Source organism: Solanum pennellii, chromosome 4 (genome assembly GCF_001406875.1).
Source record: "Solanum pennellii chromosome 4, SPENNV200".
In the NCBI taxonomy this organism is placed as follows: domain Eukaryota; kingdom Viridiplantae; phylum Streptophyta; class Magnoliopsida; order Solanales; family Solanaceae; genus Solanum; species Solanum pennellii.
Window position 1 is genome coordinate 50896914 of NC_028640.1, and position 13750 is coordinate 50910663.

The 13750-nt window shown below is 35.1% G+C and overlaps 1 protein-coding gene across 1 annotated transcript; it reads right to left on the reverse strand.

Moving 5' to 3' along the window:
* Positions 1-1259: 1259 nt before the first annotated feature.
* LOC107015526 (CDP-diacylglycerol--glycerol-3-phosphate 3-phosphatidyltransferase 2-like) lies at positions 1260-12854 on the reverse strand. Its single transcript, XM_015215835.2, has 7 exons — positions 12337-12854; positions 6522-6619; positions 6369-6419; positions 6093-6206; positions 2025-2081; positions 1858-1943; positions 1260-1761 (listed from the first exon to the last, which is right to left on the reverse strand). The coding sequence occupies exons 1-7, from the start codon at positions 12731-12733 to the stop codon at positions 1641-1643; spliced, it is 924 nt and encodes a 307-aa protein (XP_015071321.1). The 5' UTR covers positions 12734-12854; the 3' UTR covers positions 1260-1640.
* Between the last annotated feature and the right edge of the window lie 896 nt (positions 12855-13750).

The window sequence follows — 13750 nt, forward strand, 5'->3', positions numbered from 1 at the left end:
AAGCTTAACATAAGTTGCTCTACGTCCCGAGCTCGTCATTTTGGTATAATTTTGTCCGTGAATTACATGGTGTAGCTTTGTTGGTGTTGTGTCAGCAAGGTATTGGTCCTATGTGGTGTTCTTAGTTCTATTACGAGGATATATATATCAAAGGTAAGAACATTTTCCTATCATTTTATAGCTACTTTAGACCTCGGTATTATTTTAGGGTAAAAGTTTGTATCTAAAAGTTTGTATCTTTTGTCAAATTGTCATAGTACCTTGTATTCTTTGGTGTTGATTGAGTTCCTGCCATACTATAGTATGATCGGGGTACAGTCAGAATTTGATAGACCCCTTGAAATTGTTGGAAAATATATGTTAAGGCTAAACCTTTTTTGTATAGTTGATATGACTTATTCTTTATTGCTATAGCCATAATAGTTATCTATGAAATTGGCTGCTGGAATCATAAATATGTATGCATTTTAGCATATAAGGGGATTAGTCTTGTTTAGATATTGCCACAGCCCACATGTCTATAAATTATCTTTGTTTAATTGGCCATGACAGCTTGTTATGTGTTGGGATTTGTAATTAGTTTCTTCGCATTTCATTTTGATATTTAGTTGGGCACAGAAATGATGTGTTTGTAATAACTATCAGCTATATAGCTTGTCTTTGGCGCATCTTAGAATTAAAGAATTAGAGTTATTTATAGTTTTACATTCGGGTAAAGAGTATTACGATGCCAATTGAGTTGTGGTGGTGTTTCACCTTTTTGTTAGCGACCTTATTCTTTGACATGGCATGCAGATTGTTGTGAATGTCGCTTAGGAAGTCACCTTGTTGATAAGTTAGAAGATCGTCTGATGCCATTGATGTCTCTGTCTTCTTTTTTCCAGAACCTCATCTGTATGTCAATTTGCATTTAGTGGCAGTTGGTTTAGGTCCTCATGTTTCGTAATCGAGTCATCATAGAAGATTACTTCAAGTCCTCTATACTTGTTTTTTCCCTTCTTTTTGGTCTAAGTATTCTTGCACAAGTAAGACTTACTTCAACATGAAAACATTAGCAAATTTACTAGTTTGCTCTTTACGTGCTGCATGTTTGTGTCGATGAGCACAACGCTAGTCTCTCTATTTCCATATTTGAGAAAGAAAACAAAGAGGCACAAATAAACAGGTAAAAGAGTAGTATCTATAGCATTTTGAGATCTTGACAAAAATATTTCAACACCCAAACTATTAATTTTGGTTAAAGAATACCTTGCAGCAGATAATTGAACAAATTTTACTGTGGCTTACCAGATTTTCAAGGATGAATAACACCCAGGCTAAAAACATTCAAGTTTTTGCACCCCAGGCAAACACGATAATAAGTACTTTGCTGCATAATTCTATAAATTTTCCAGTTAGAATCCAGATTACATGTTGCAGGTACCATGTCCAGTGATCCTAATTCCTGTTGAGAGACTTCATTATCTCTCAGCTAAAGAATCAAACTAAGAATGTAGAGGAAAACCATACATTGAACACAGCATGCATCAGGAAAAAGGTGTTCCCTTGCTCTAGTCATCAGTATGTATTGCTTGTGGGTGATCAATCCACCACTCAACACCAAGAAGCATGAGCCGATATGTATTTGATGAAAAAGACTACTACATCAATAACACTTTCCATATCTTTCTCATATAAACGAACAGAGACCACACAGCAAGCCACGCTGATATATATAGCAACATCACACCGGAACCCACAAGAGAGGCAGCTCCAGATAAACTAAAGAGAATAATTACATGGTCAAAGTATTATCAGATTTCTATCAAAATTTCTTGTTTCAACAAATTCATACAGGAGACTGAAAACAAGAGTTACCTGCTATCTCTGGTTAGCAGGAGGATGGTCAATGCAATCATCTGGGTGGCAGTTTTCCATTTCCCGAGGTTATTCACAGCTACAGCCTGAAAATTTTAACAGTCACTAATGAAATAAATAAAGCACAAGGAATTATTCTATAAATAAAAAGGAAGGTGGTCATGAACCTCTGAAAGTTTACCACCCTGAGAAGCCGCCCATTCTCGAACTGCAGACATGGTTATCTACAAAACGAATTTGCAACATAAACCAAAAATCATTATTGACCACTTATCCACCAAATCAAACCAAAGATGCAAAGAGATGTTTTTTATCAGTAAGATGCAAAGAGATCATTGAGACACAAGATACATATATCAAAGGAAAAATAAGTGAAAACAAAAAGGTATCCCCAATTAGAACATTTGTTTAGTATATCATCCCTTGAGTTACAGAAACTTCCATGTTAAATTTGAAAAAGGCATATCACCAAAGTATCAGAAGTGAGTGCTAAGGAAAAAAATTGTTGCCCAAAACTTCAAATGGCAAGGTATAGGTGAACATTTCAACTGTAGTGTCAATGAAGTTTGTGAAAATGTACAATAGAATTGCACCCATATTGTCAAGTGTGTTTGCTAATTAACTTTTTTGGTTATGGAACAAGTTATCCAGGATTATAATGCAGTTATAACGGGATAGTATATTATAACTTCTACTGGTAGATGTTTGACTTAAAATAAGAGAAATGGAGATAAAGCTCTATTTCTATGGGAGAAAAACTTCGGGTAAGGAAATTTTGACATGTTCTATTCCAGGGTTGTTATCCCAAAAGAAGCCTGGTGTAAAATAATACCATAATTGTGGTATAAAAAATCCCGGCATTGTTATCCCATATGAAGCGTGGAGTAAAAATAATACCACAATGGTGGTATAACCAATCTCGGGATTGCTAATCCCGGAATCAAAGAGTGCATTCCCTTCCTATCGCAATTTATGTGGCACTTTTTGTCAAATTGAATATCTAAATTTAAATATAGATCAACTCAATATTTTAAGATTAAAATTAAGATATTAAAGAATTATACAGAAAGAAAACTCTATAAGCTGGAATTCATCACATGTCAATATAATTAAAAGAAAATACATTTTAAAATGTTGGTCAACTTTTGCATAGTTTGAATCTTGAAAAGTGACAAGAGCTACATAAATTGTCACAGAGAGAGTACTAACTATGGGATAAGATAATCCCACAATTTATCCTGGGATTATAATCTCTTGTCCCACCACACAATGAGGTTACTTTTCTGCATGACTTTGAATAACCATACCTCACTGATAACTTGCCAAAACATGAACATTTCTAAATTTTATTATTTATTTTTAATTTTTTTTAATATTTAAAACAGTTCTAAACTTCAATTCAATGTAAAGCTACAAAATTACTTGTGCTAAAACTAGACTCCTTTCGTTTCAGTTTCTAATACTTCCCATCTTGACATCTTGGGACGTTTATAAAACATTCACAACTCTCCAAAATTCAAATTCATAAATATATTAAGTTTTAAACTTAATATTTTCCTATCAACCTAACTTCTCAACTATTCATTTTTATAAAAAAAATTCCACTATCACTTATATGATATATAAGACAAATTATCATCTTAAAACGTTGTTTTCAGTCAAAAAAACATGATATGAAACAGCATAGAGGGTTAACTAGCCTAGTCAAAGTTGACATAGGACAGTTGGAAAACAGTCAATCCAATGTGCAAGCTATAACCTAGATGTATCAAAAACAATACTACCATTTTATTTTATTTTTCCCCAAATACATCATAAAATATTCCACCTTATTGCCACAAAAAGAAATTCACATTTGGGAGAGGGCACAAAAATATTCTACTTTACACCAAAACCCCCATTAGTGACTAGAAAGTTTCTACCTAAGTTTTCACAGAGAGATCATGTAGGGTGCTAATTAGGGGTGGGTGTTCCGATCTTTGGTTAGGTTCTTCTGAACTTAAATTTTTGTTCAAATTAATTAGGGGCCGTTTGGTTTGAAAACAAATTATGTTGGGATTAGTTACGATGAGATAAGTTATGTTGGATTATTTTTTATTGATTGTTTGGTTTAACATATTCAAAATAATATGTGTTGGATAATTTCTAAGAATAAGTTGTTTGTTTACAAAAACACTCTCCACCTTATTTAGTTTTTGTTACTTCCTTCGCAAGCTTTAGTTATTCATTCTTAAAAAAATTTCATCTTAGTTAACTCAAATATATTTGTATGTGCATTCTCATGATTGCGCCGTGTGTTTTAAAATATAGATCTTCCATCTTATTTAGCTTAAAAATAAAATTTTCATCTTAAGTTTGTTAACGTAAAAGAGATTTAATTATTGATGTCACTTTATTTAAGCACATACCACACTCATATTGTAAATATGAAAGTTATCTTCATTTTAATTGATAAATAAGTAAAAATTTTCAAGTGATTAAAAGACTTTAATTAAAAATATGTAATTCAAGAGTGGAGTGAACATTTGAAGAGAAATCAAAATATAAATAAACATAAGAATCAATCAAATAAATTCGATACATAATATATTCATAAATAAAAATTATATTTATCTATAGTGTAATTCTCTAATGAAAAAATATATTATCATAAAAGTAACAAATAGTGAAGGTTGTGAATGTTATTATAAATGATATTGAACTTTTTTTGAATATATATGGATGTAAAAGTGATGTATAAAAGAGGGTCTAAGGGGAAACTTTTGTTATTTTACTTTTATATATAGGATAAGTTAACACGGTATTACTATTCCACCCACAAATATGGATAACTAATCTAAGTCTAAGTCGCTTGGACTCTTCACTTTTGGTGCCGCACCTGTGTCGACACGACATGGGTGTGGGTGTGGGTGTGGGATATATGTCCAATTTGGTCAACCAATTTTGGGTACTTTGACCAAAATCGATGGGAAAGTCTGATAAATTTTATTGATTTATGTAATCAATACAAAAGGTAAGGTGAAATTGAAAGAAATGGAATACCTTTTATATAAAAATTTCCGTGTCACTCATTTTCCTTTGATCTCCTTCCAGAATTCTCCTCAAGTTATCCTCATAATATCTCATAATTTAGGTATTATAGCTCTATTTTTAGATATGCTAATTATTTTTAGGTGAATCCCCACACCCAAATCCACACATGGATTCATATCTCCGAATCTTAAAAATTAGATCATGACCCGACCTTTAGATCCGCACCCGTATCGAACACTTACACGGAGTCCAAGCAACTTAGATCTCAGTTCACAATTATTAATCCTGGGATAAGTTATGCCACACTTCGTAACCAAACAAAGAATTGAGTGGTACTAAAAACTTATCCCAGGATCATTTTTCCTTATCCATCACACCAAACTCCCCCTTAGTACTTAGGGCATGAATACCTATAGTTGATAATTGAATGTTATCGAACAACTCAAAGTACTGGTGCATATCTAAGGTAATCCTAGTTTCAAACGATGAACTGCTTGTGCACACTTTTCTCACTTTGTAACTGGTGAATGTATACTCCTCACTTTATTCGTCTCCCAGTACTTCCGAGTTCACTTTAGGGGTCTCATACAATGAACACTTAAAGCGGTTTGGCAGTTAGTACTTAGCACTGCAGTTTCAAAAAAAATTAGTACTTAGCACTGATTACATATAACTGTAATTTTGTTACAGCAGAAGGGAAAAGCAAACAGCTAGCTATAACGTGCAGATGAAGCAAACAGCCAAACAGCATTTGCAAATTTTGGTTTTTTGGTCAACCAGAATACAGGAGCACTAATACCGAGAACCAAACCCAATACAAAGTTTCAAAAATTTAGTACCAAAACCGAACCCAATTAATTCGGTTCGATCCGATTTTCCTGTTATTATGCCCACCCCTAGCTAATAGTATCAAAAAGGCCTGTATATTTTAACTTCAACAGAAAGAAACAGAGTGACTTTTACTTAAAACATTTTTTGAAAAAAAAAAAAACAATGAATCTTGAAGAACTTTTTTTCCCAAATTGTTATTAAAACACTACAAATGAAAGATGCAAGTCCGTAGTGGAAAGAAACTTATGTCAATTTGAGGTCATCCATTTCTAATCTAGAGACTATAAAGTATCAAGAAATAACCAAATACAACTAAAGTAGGCTAAACGAAATACAGTTACATGAATTTATACAGATTATCACTCACTCACCTCCCTGCCTATTATCGCAATCGAAGGGACAGTTAATAGCCATGGCAACTGTCCGGACACACCGGACTCCAAAGGTTTGGTGCACAACAAGACCAAGGTAGCAGCAACCATTAACTGTTGCAGTTGAGAAGACAGGTATATCAATTATAAAACATCATATTTACAAGGATATTTCCCCCCAAATCTCATGCTTATTACTGGAAATTTTGATAATTACACCATCCAAAATTGCAGGCAATAAGCATGATCCAATGAAAACAGAACGATAGAGAATACCTTGTCAGCCACTGGATCTAAAAACGCACCAAAGGCAGTTCCTAAGTTCATCTGGGCATGTCAAACCATCTAAAATTGTGATATTCCAAATACGGAAAATAAGAATTCCAGAAGAGATGATAATATGGAACTCAAAACAGCAGAAATGAGAACCTTGCGAGCAAGGTATCCATCAAGCCAGTCAGTTACTGCTGCTGCAATAAATATAGCCGTTGTAGCATTTGGCCCCCACCAGCTATCAACATAGAATGCTAGATTAAACAGAGTACAAGGTCAGCTTTATTTATGCAGATTACCATTGCCAAACAACATATACACTCATTTATTAGGCCAAGGTTCTGCCATAAATCAAAGAATGCTAAACACAAATTAAAACAGATCTTATATTTTTATTGACCTTCATCAGAAAAAGGAAAACAGATATTCTATTTCACCAACACTTGCAAGGCAATGGAAACAAAAAAACATGTACAAGGGATTGTACATCAGAAAACATTCCAATGAGCCACTGATGCATAAAGCCACCAGACACTATATTGCGCTGTCACTTGTAACCTGTGGAACTCACACCTATATTAGCCTCACGCATAACCAGTCCCAAACACAGATAAAGTGGAGGCTTGTGATAGATTTATGGTAAGCATATAAAAAGTATTAACTATGACAGATCTTTAAATACTGAAGTGACTAAGCATAATGAAATTGATCAAAGACTTTTTTTTTAAATTGGTAACTACAAACTGATCAGTACAGATAAAAGTAATTCCAGAACCTCTGATCCTATGTCTACAATGAGTCTAACACATCAATAATAGACACAGGATCATTAGACCAAATCTCATTAGATCAAACAACGTATACACTCATTTATCAGGCCAAGGTTCTGCCATAAATCAAAGAATGCTAAACACAAATTAAAACAGATCTTATATTTGTATTGACCTTCATCAGAGAAAGGAAAACAGATATTCTATTTCATCAACACTTGCAAGACAACGGAAACAAAAAGAACATGTACAAGGGATTGTACATCAGAAAACATTCCAATGAGCCACTGATGCATAAAGCCACCAGACACTATATTGACACTGTCACTTGTAACCTATGGAACTCACACATATATTAGCTTCATGCATAACCAGTCCCAAACACAGATAAAGTGGAGGCTTGTGATAGATTTATGGCCAGCATATAAAAAGTCTTAACTATGACAGATCTTTAAATACTGAAGTGACTAAGCATAACGAAATTGGTAACTTTGTGTATATTGATACGAACTGATCAGTACATATACAAGCAATTCCAGAACCTATTATCCTGTGTCTATAATGAGTCTAACACATCAATAATAGATACAGGATCATTAGAACAGATCTCATTACACCAAAAACATAGAATAAAGATACAATTCAATTTGATTTGCTCTATACTATTCTCTATGCTCTCAAAACACCTAGCATTCCTCTCCTTCCAAATTGTCCACCATATGTCGGCTGGTATAATTCTCCACCTACTTCTGCTTCTTGCTTGAACCCAGCTTCTTCTCAGCTTTGCAAGGCCTCTATAACCTTTCCCGGAATAGACCAAGAGAAACCTTTAAGGTTCAAGAATAGCCTCCAAAGCTGGACTGTGAACTTGCAGTGGAGGAACAAATGTCTAACAGTCTCTGCTTGTTCTCCACAAAAAACACATCTAGGACATAAAGTTATCCTTTTTTCACCAGATTATCTTGTATAAGGACAACTTCCTTAGATAGGAGCCAAGTGAAACATGCTACCTTGTAGGGTATGTTCACCTTCTATATAGTTTTCCAAGGCCAGTTGACATTCTGTAGATTGTGGTTATTTAACCATCTCTATGCATTGCCAACCTTGAATATTCCTTTGTCCCTGCCCTTCCACCAAAGCTCGTCTTCCCCTCCTTGTGTTCCTTTAAATTGTCCAATAGTGTTTAAGAATTCTGCAACTCTTGTGATTTCTAGTCATTTATTGCCTTCTGAAATTGATTCCCACCCATCAGGCTTCCACAATTCAGCAATTGTTCTTTGCTGGTTTAGCATTAAATTGAGTATGTCTGGATAGATATTCCTTAGAACTCCCATTTCATGCCAGTCATCTTCCCAAAAGCTTGTCTATTCCTCATTCTTGACTTTAACCTTGGTATTGATCTTGAAGTCATCCCACAAGGCCCTTATAGATCTCCACAGATTCACTCCATATGGGGAGATTATTTCCTTTGTCATCCATCTATTTTCTCTGTCATACTTGGCTTTTTAATGACCCTTTCCCCATAACAGTTGTTTGTCATTAGCATACTTCCATAACCACTTCATTCTAAGAGCCTGACTATGATTCTGCAAATTTTTAATACCCAGACCCCCATACTTTTTTGCTATTATCAGATCTGTCCACTTTACCAGATTGTAACCTTTCCAATCCTTGTTTCCCTTCCATAAGAACTTCCTTCTGATCCTGTTCAATCTGTCAGTAACCCTGCTGGAATGGGAAATAAAGACATCATGTACGTGGGCATAGCATCTAAAACTGAGTTGATAAAAGTTACTCTTCCTCCAAGAGACAAGTATTGCCCCTTCCATCTAGCCAGTTTCTTCTCACATTTCTCGATTACATTGTTCCAGATCTCTTTTGACATTGATTTAGCACCCAAAGGCATCCCAAGGTATGTAGTTGGGAGAGCCCCAACTTGTCTACCTAGGATAGTGTTCAGTGTCTCCATGTTATTTACTTCATTAATGGGATAAAGGAAACTCTTGCTCAAATTAATATGTAACCCAGAGATTCCTTCAAACATGACCAATATTACTCTAAGATATCTGAGTTGTTCTTCTTCTGCCCCACAAAAGATGAGTGTGTCATCTGCATATTGCAAATGAGTCACTTCTAAACTTTCCCTTTCATCTCTAGCCACATCAAAACCTCTCAACCAGCCATTTTGTGTTAGCTATTTTGAGCATGTTGTTGAGTCCCTCCAAACTAGCAAAAACAGGAAAGGGACGGAGGATCCCCTGCCTGAGGCCCCTTTGAACTCCGAAGAATCCTGTTGGAGCACCATTAATCAAAACAGAGAATACTGAAGATATACAAAATTTTATCCAGTTGATCCACTTAAGCCCCAATCCCATCTTCTCAAGGACATCCATCAAGTATCCCCAATTAACATGGTCATAAGCTTTTTCAATGTCAAGCTTGTACAATATTGCTTCCTTCTTATGCTTCGTTCTTGAGCCAACGGCTTCATTTGCCACTAGGACTGCATCCATGATCTGTCTACCTTTAATAAATGTCATTTGTTGAGAATCTACTAGATTTTCCATCACCCCTTCCGTCATTGTTAAGACTTTGGAGAAGATTTTATAGATGCTGCCTATCAGACTTGTGGGTCTATAATCCCTCAACTCCATGGCACCTTCTTCTTGGGAATGAGAGCAATAAAAGTAGCATTGAATCTTCTTTCCAACACTTTTTGCTCGTGGAATTATTGGAATGCCTTCATTATTTACTGCTTAACAACCTCCCAACACTTAATGTAAAAGTCCATGGTGAAACCATCAGGTCCTTGGGCTTTATCTATTGCACGTAGCTTGAGACATCTCAACACTTCATCTTCTTCAAAGTTACACTGTAAACTTACTTTCTCTTCCATTGAAATGGCCGGACAGTTTGGGAAATTTCTAGATCAAAGACTTTTTATGGCTAGCCTAACTAGTTTGGTATCGAGCTTGAATGATTAATTGACTTGTGACCTACCTAGACCATGAGTAGTAAAATTTGCCCAAAAAGAACTTATAAAGCTATACAAAATTAAAAAAGAATTATTTTTTGAGGATAGTAACACTCGAATTAAAAAGAACTATGAAAGTAGAAAAAAACAATAAAGGCATAGAAGTTCCCACAAACCCATATATGGCCAATAAAGATCAGGTTACACAAGAAATCTTCTAACTAGGTTACTTATATGCTTCAAAGTCAATAGACATTTAATTTTATTAATGCTAAACTCTGTTGCTCACTAGAAAAGTTGTGTAACAACTCAGAAGCGAAGCTATAAATAGGGAATAAAGTACGGCCATAATACTTCAATAGCCATTACATTTCAGTGTACGAGACTGAAGTTGTTTATAGAAGAGACGTGAAAAAGGGTCTCGTGGCATTGTAACTTGACCTTAACATTGTGTAGACCTTGTTTAACTTTTCTTAACATTAACTATCTTGAAAAGCAAGATTATATTGATTCACAGAAGCACAAAAGAGGTGCTGCAATGCAATATGTAGCTAGTTTTGCAGTACAAAACTCAATTTGTTAGTTAATGATTCGACGAATTAAGTTGGCCTATAGGGATATCAACCTCATTTACATCAATCATTTTACACCAAAAGGCTAACAAAGAGCACCCCTGTGTATTAGGCTGATGATATTATTAATTATGTCATCTACAAGTCTTAGTTTCCTTTCCCTACGTGCTACCCACCAGATCCATACAAGGTTGGAATTCCATATTGGTCAGGGATCCTTTGTCCAATTCTTTTCAGCTTCAGCATTGTAGTAATTCAGTTGAGTCCTTTTGCATGGGTCATTTCAGCAAAAACAAAAGTGGTGAAACATACTTGCAGTGTAGAAATAGGTGACCAGCATCCTCAGCCTCCCTTTCACACTGGAGGAATCTGTTGAAGAGAAAAAAACCATCTTCTTATGCATGTTATGCCAAGTCAATCAGGCCTCATGCGTAATATAAGGACTAAGGAGCTTTTGGAAAGAGTTAGTGATATTCAAGTTAGCAGTGTTTTTTACTGGAATATCACCGACTCTTGAACAATTCTGTGAAACAAGCTCTAACAACCCAAAATAAGAGGGATCACAATAATCACTAGCCCAAAATAAAAGAAGATAATGATACTGTGGGCCGACACCACCAATTAAGAAACCATTTTGAAGGGGATCAGAGTTATTCAGGCTGAAGCTTTCTAGAACATAAAGCATAAGTGGAAGCTCTCTAATGTGGAACCAGAAAGAGACAGGAAGGGGGAGGAAGAGGAAGAAGAGAGAAAAATCAAGGTCAGACTATAAGCAATCAAGGTATGAATATGTTTTCTTGTTTTTATTTAACTTATATCTTTATAAGTATGATTATTGTAGTATTGGGCTGAGTTTTGGCTAGTAAAGAATGCCCATTTTCAAAATATGGAGGTAGAGATGAGGATGTTCACATGAATGTGTGGGCATACTAAGAGGGATAGTATTAGGAACAAAGTTATACTGGAAAGATGGGAGTGGCCTGTGGCGGACCGCGGAGAAGATGAGGGATGCCAGCTAAGATGGTTCGAGCATGATAAGAGAAGGTGCAACTATGCACTAGTGAGGAGGAATGAAAGTTGGATGTTGCAGGAGTTGGGAGCACACTATATTGTCAAAGGTGTGCTTAGGCCCTGAAGCAAGGCTTCAAAATGTGTAGAGTGTTTTGCATTGCTTAGTGTGCACTTCAATGTCGTCATTAAGGTTCTCAGGCATACTTTTCCTTGTCAATTAGCCTCTTCTGAGAGGCAGCACTAAACAATTGATATTTCACTATATTAGCTTAAGTAACCAATCAGACAGTTATTAAGTCCTCCGAAGGGGATACCCGAATTACCTAGTGCATAGATATCATCAATTGGTGGAAAGCTGACAGATTGCTATTTACTACTGAACTTAAACCAAAATTCGAAGAGGGGTAAGCTTGCCAGTGTCAACTTTGAATACTCATTCCAAATTACTATTTCCCTGACAAGAATACAATTCGTGATTTTCAAGGGATTAGGACAATGCAGAAAATCAATTTCACAAAATGAAATGTAGAGGTGCATACATTAGTCAGTTAGCTTAGGTAAAGCATGACTAACAAAAGCATCAACCTCAATGTTCCGATGTAGTCCAACAGTTATCAGATCAACAATATAGCTGAGAAACTTACTGGTTACCAAAAGCGGAACAGCAGCCACACGGCCAATTGTTAAAATCGTGGGCAATGTAAGCAACTTTTCAGACTTGGAGGGTATAGGGAGAGATGATTTTTCACGGCGGAGATCCTCCTCCTTGTGATCAGGGGTGGGTCCCATCTGAGTAGTAGAAATACTTCTTAGAGCATATCCGTGACCTAAACGCCCTAGGAATTTCCGACGGGAAGGGGAATCACCGTAGGGCGGAATATACAAAGAGTAGCGCGTGTGAGCGGCAGCGAAGGTGATGGAGGAGTTAGAAATGCCGGTGCCGGTAAGGGAGGTAAAAGAGCGCAACCAATTATAGGGCTTGTGAGAATTGTAGTAATAAATAGAGGCAAGAGCGTTGTTGAGTTTGAGAGTTCCGGGCATTGTTTGTATAATTACTTACGCAACACTCAGCTGCTTTTTTAGGTTGGTTAGTATAGTATAGTAGGTGAGGGGAGAATATGGCTTTTTATTGCAGCAAGTAAAGTCGAGAGTTGGGCTGTCAATAATACTTTACATCTTTTGTTTTCTTCCAATTCAAGAATCGGGTGGGGATATCCTGCCTCACTACCTCTGCTTTTTTCATTCTTATTTCTATACAAAAAAAAATTGTCCAAGATTGTAGTAATATATGTGTTTTTAACAACTACTACTATTCTAAATTTATAAAAGACCATATCAATTATTTTTATTAAATTATATATTAATTGAAGAGGTATGTACGTCTATATATGTGTGTATGTGATGACTGATGATGATATACACAAACGTACAATTGATTTCATAAAAAAATATGTTTGGTTAGTAATTAGCAGAATTTCTGTAAAGTCAAAAGTTATTATTCAGAACCAAAAGAAATTAGAAACTTGTGACAATTAGAAATTCACATAATATACAAAATAAAGAGAACATACCAACAAATAAATAATGAAACATTATCCTTACCATCTTAATCATTAAAATAGAATAAGAGCATGTTTGGCTCAGCTTAAAAGATGGTTAAACTGACTTAAAAGCTGGGATAGGGGTGCTTTTTTTTTTAGCTTATAAGCTGTTTTAAGTTGACCACATTTTTATCTTTTTGCCCTTAATATTTTTATATAATCTCCAAATTACCCACATAACCCTAACATCTCTTTCTTCCATTTTTCCCTTTTCACGTATAGATGATAGACAATTACTATTACTAATGAATGAAAATAAAAAAAATCTTAAATCTTTCAAGTGATCTATTCAAATTATATATTATTAAAATGTAAAATAAGTTGCACATATAACTTAAATAAAAATTTATATTCCTCTTATAAATAATTTGTGATAATAAAGAAATATGTGAATGATAGACAATTATTATTACCTATGAATGAAACTAAAATAAAATCTTAAATCGTTCTTTGATCT

Excerpts from the sequence above, each read along its gene's own strand:
- LOC107015526 (XM_015215835.2), bottom strand. The coding sequence starts at position 12,733 with ATGCCCGGAACTCTCAAACTCAACAACGCTCTTGCCTCTATTTATTAC. Across the intron at positions 6,620-12,336 it reads TGTTCCGCTTTTGGTAACCA|CATTCTATGTTGATAGCTGG; the intron begins GTAAGTTTCTCA and ends TGTTTAATCTAG. Across the intron at positions 2,082-6,092 it reads TTGCGATAATAGGCAGGGAG|ATAACCATGTCTGCAGTTCG; the intron begins GTGAGTGAGTGA and ends TTCGTTTTGTAG.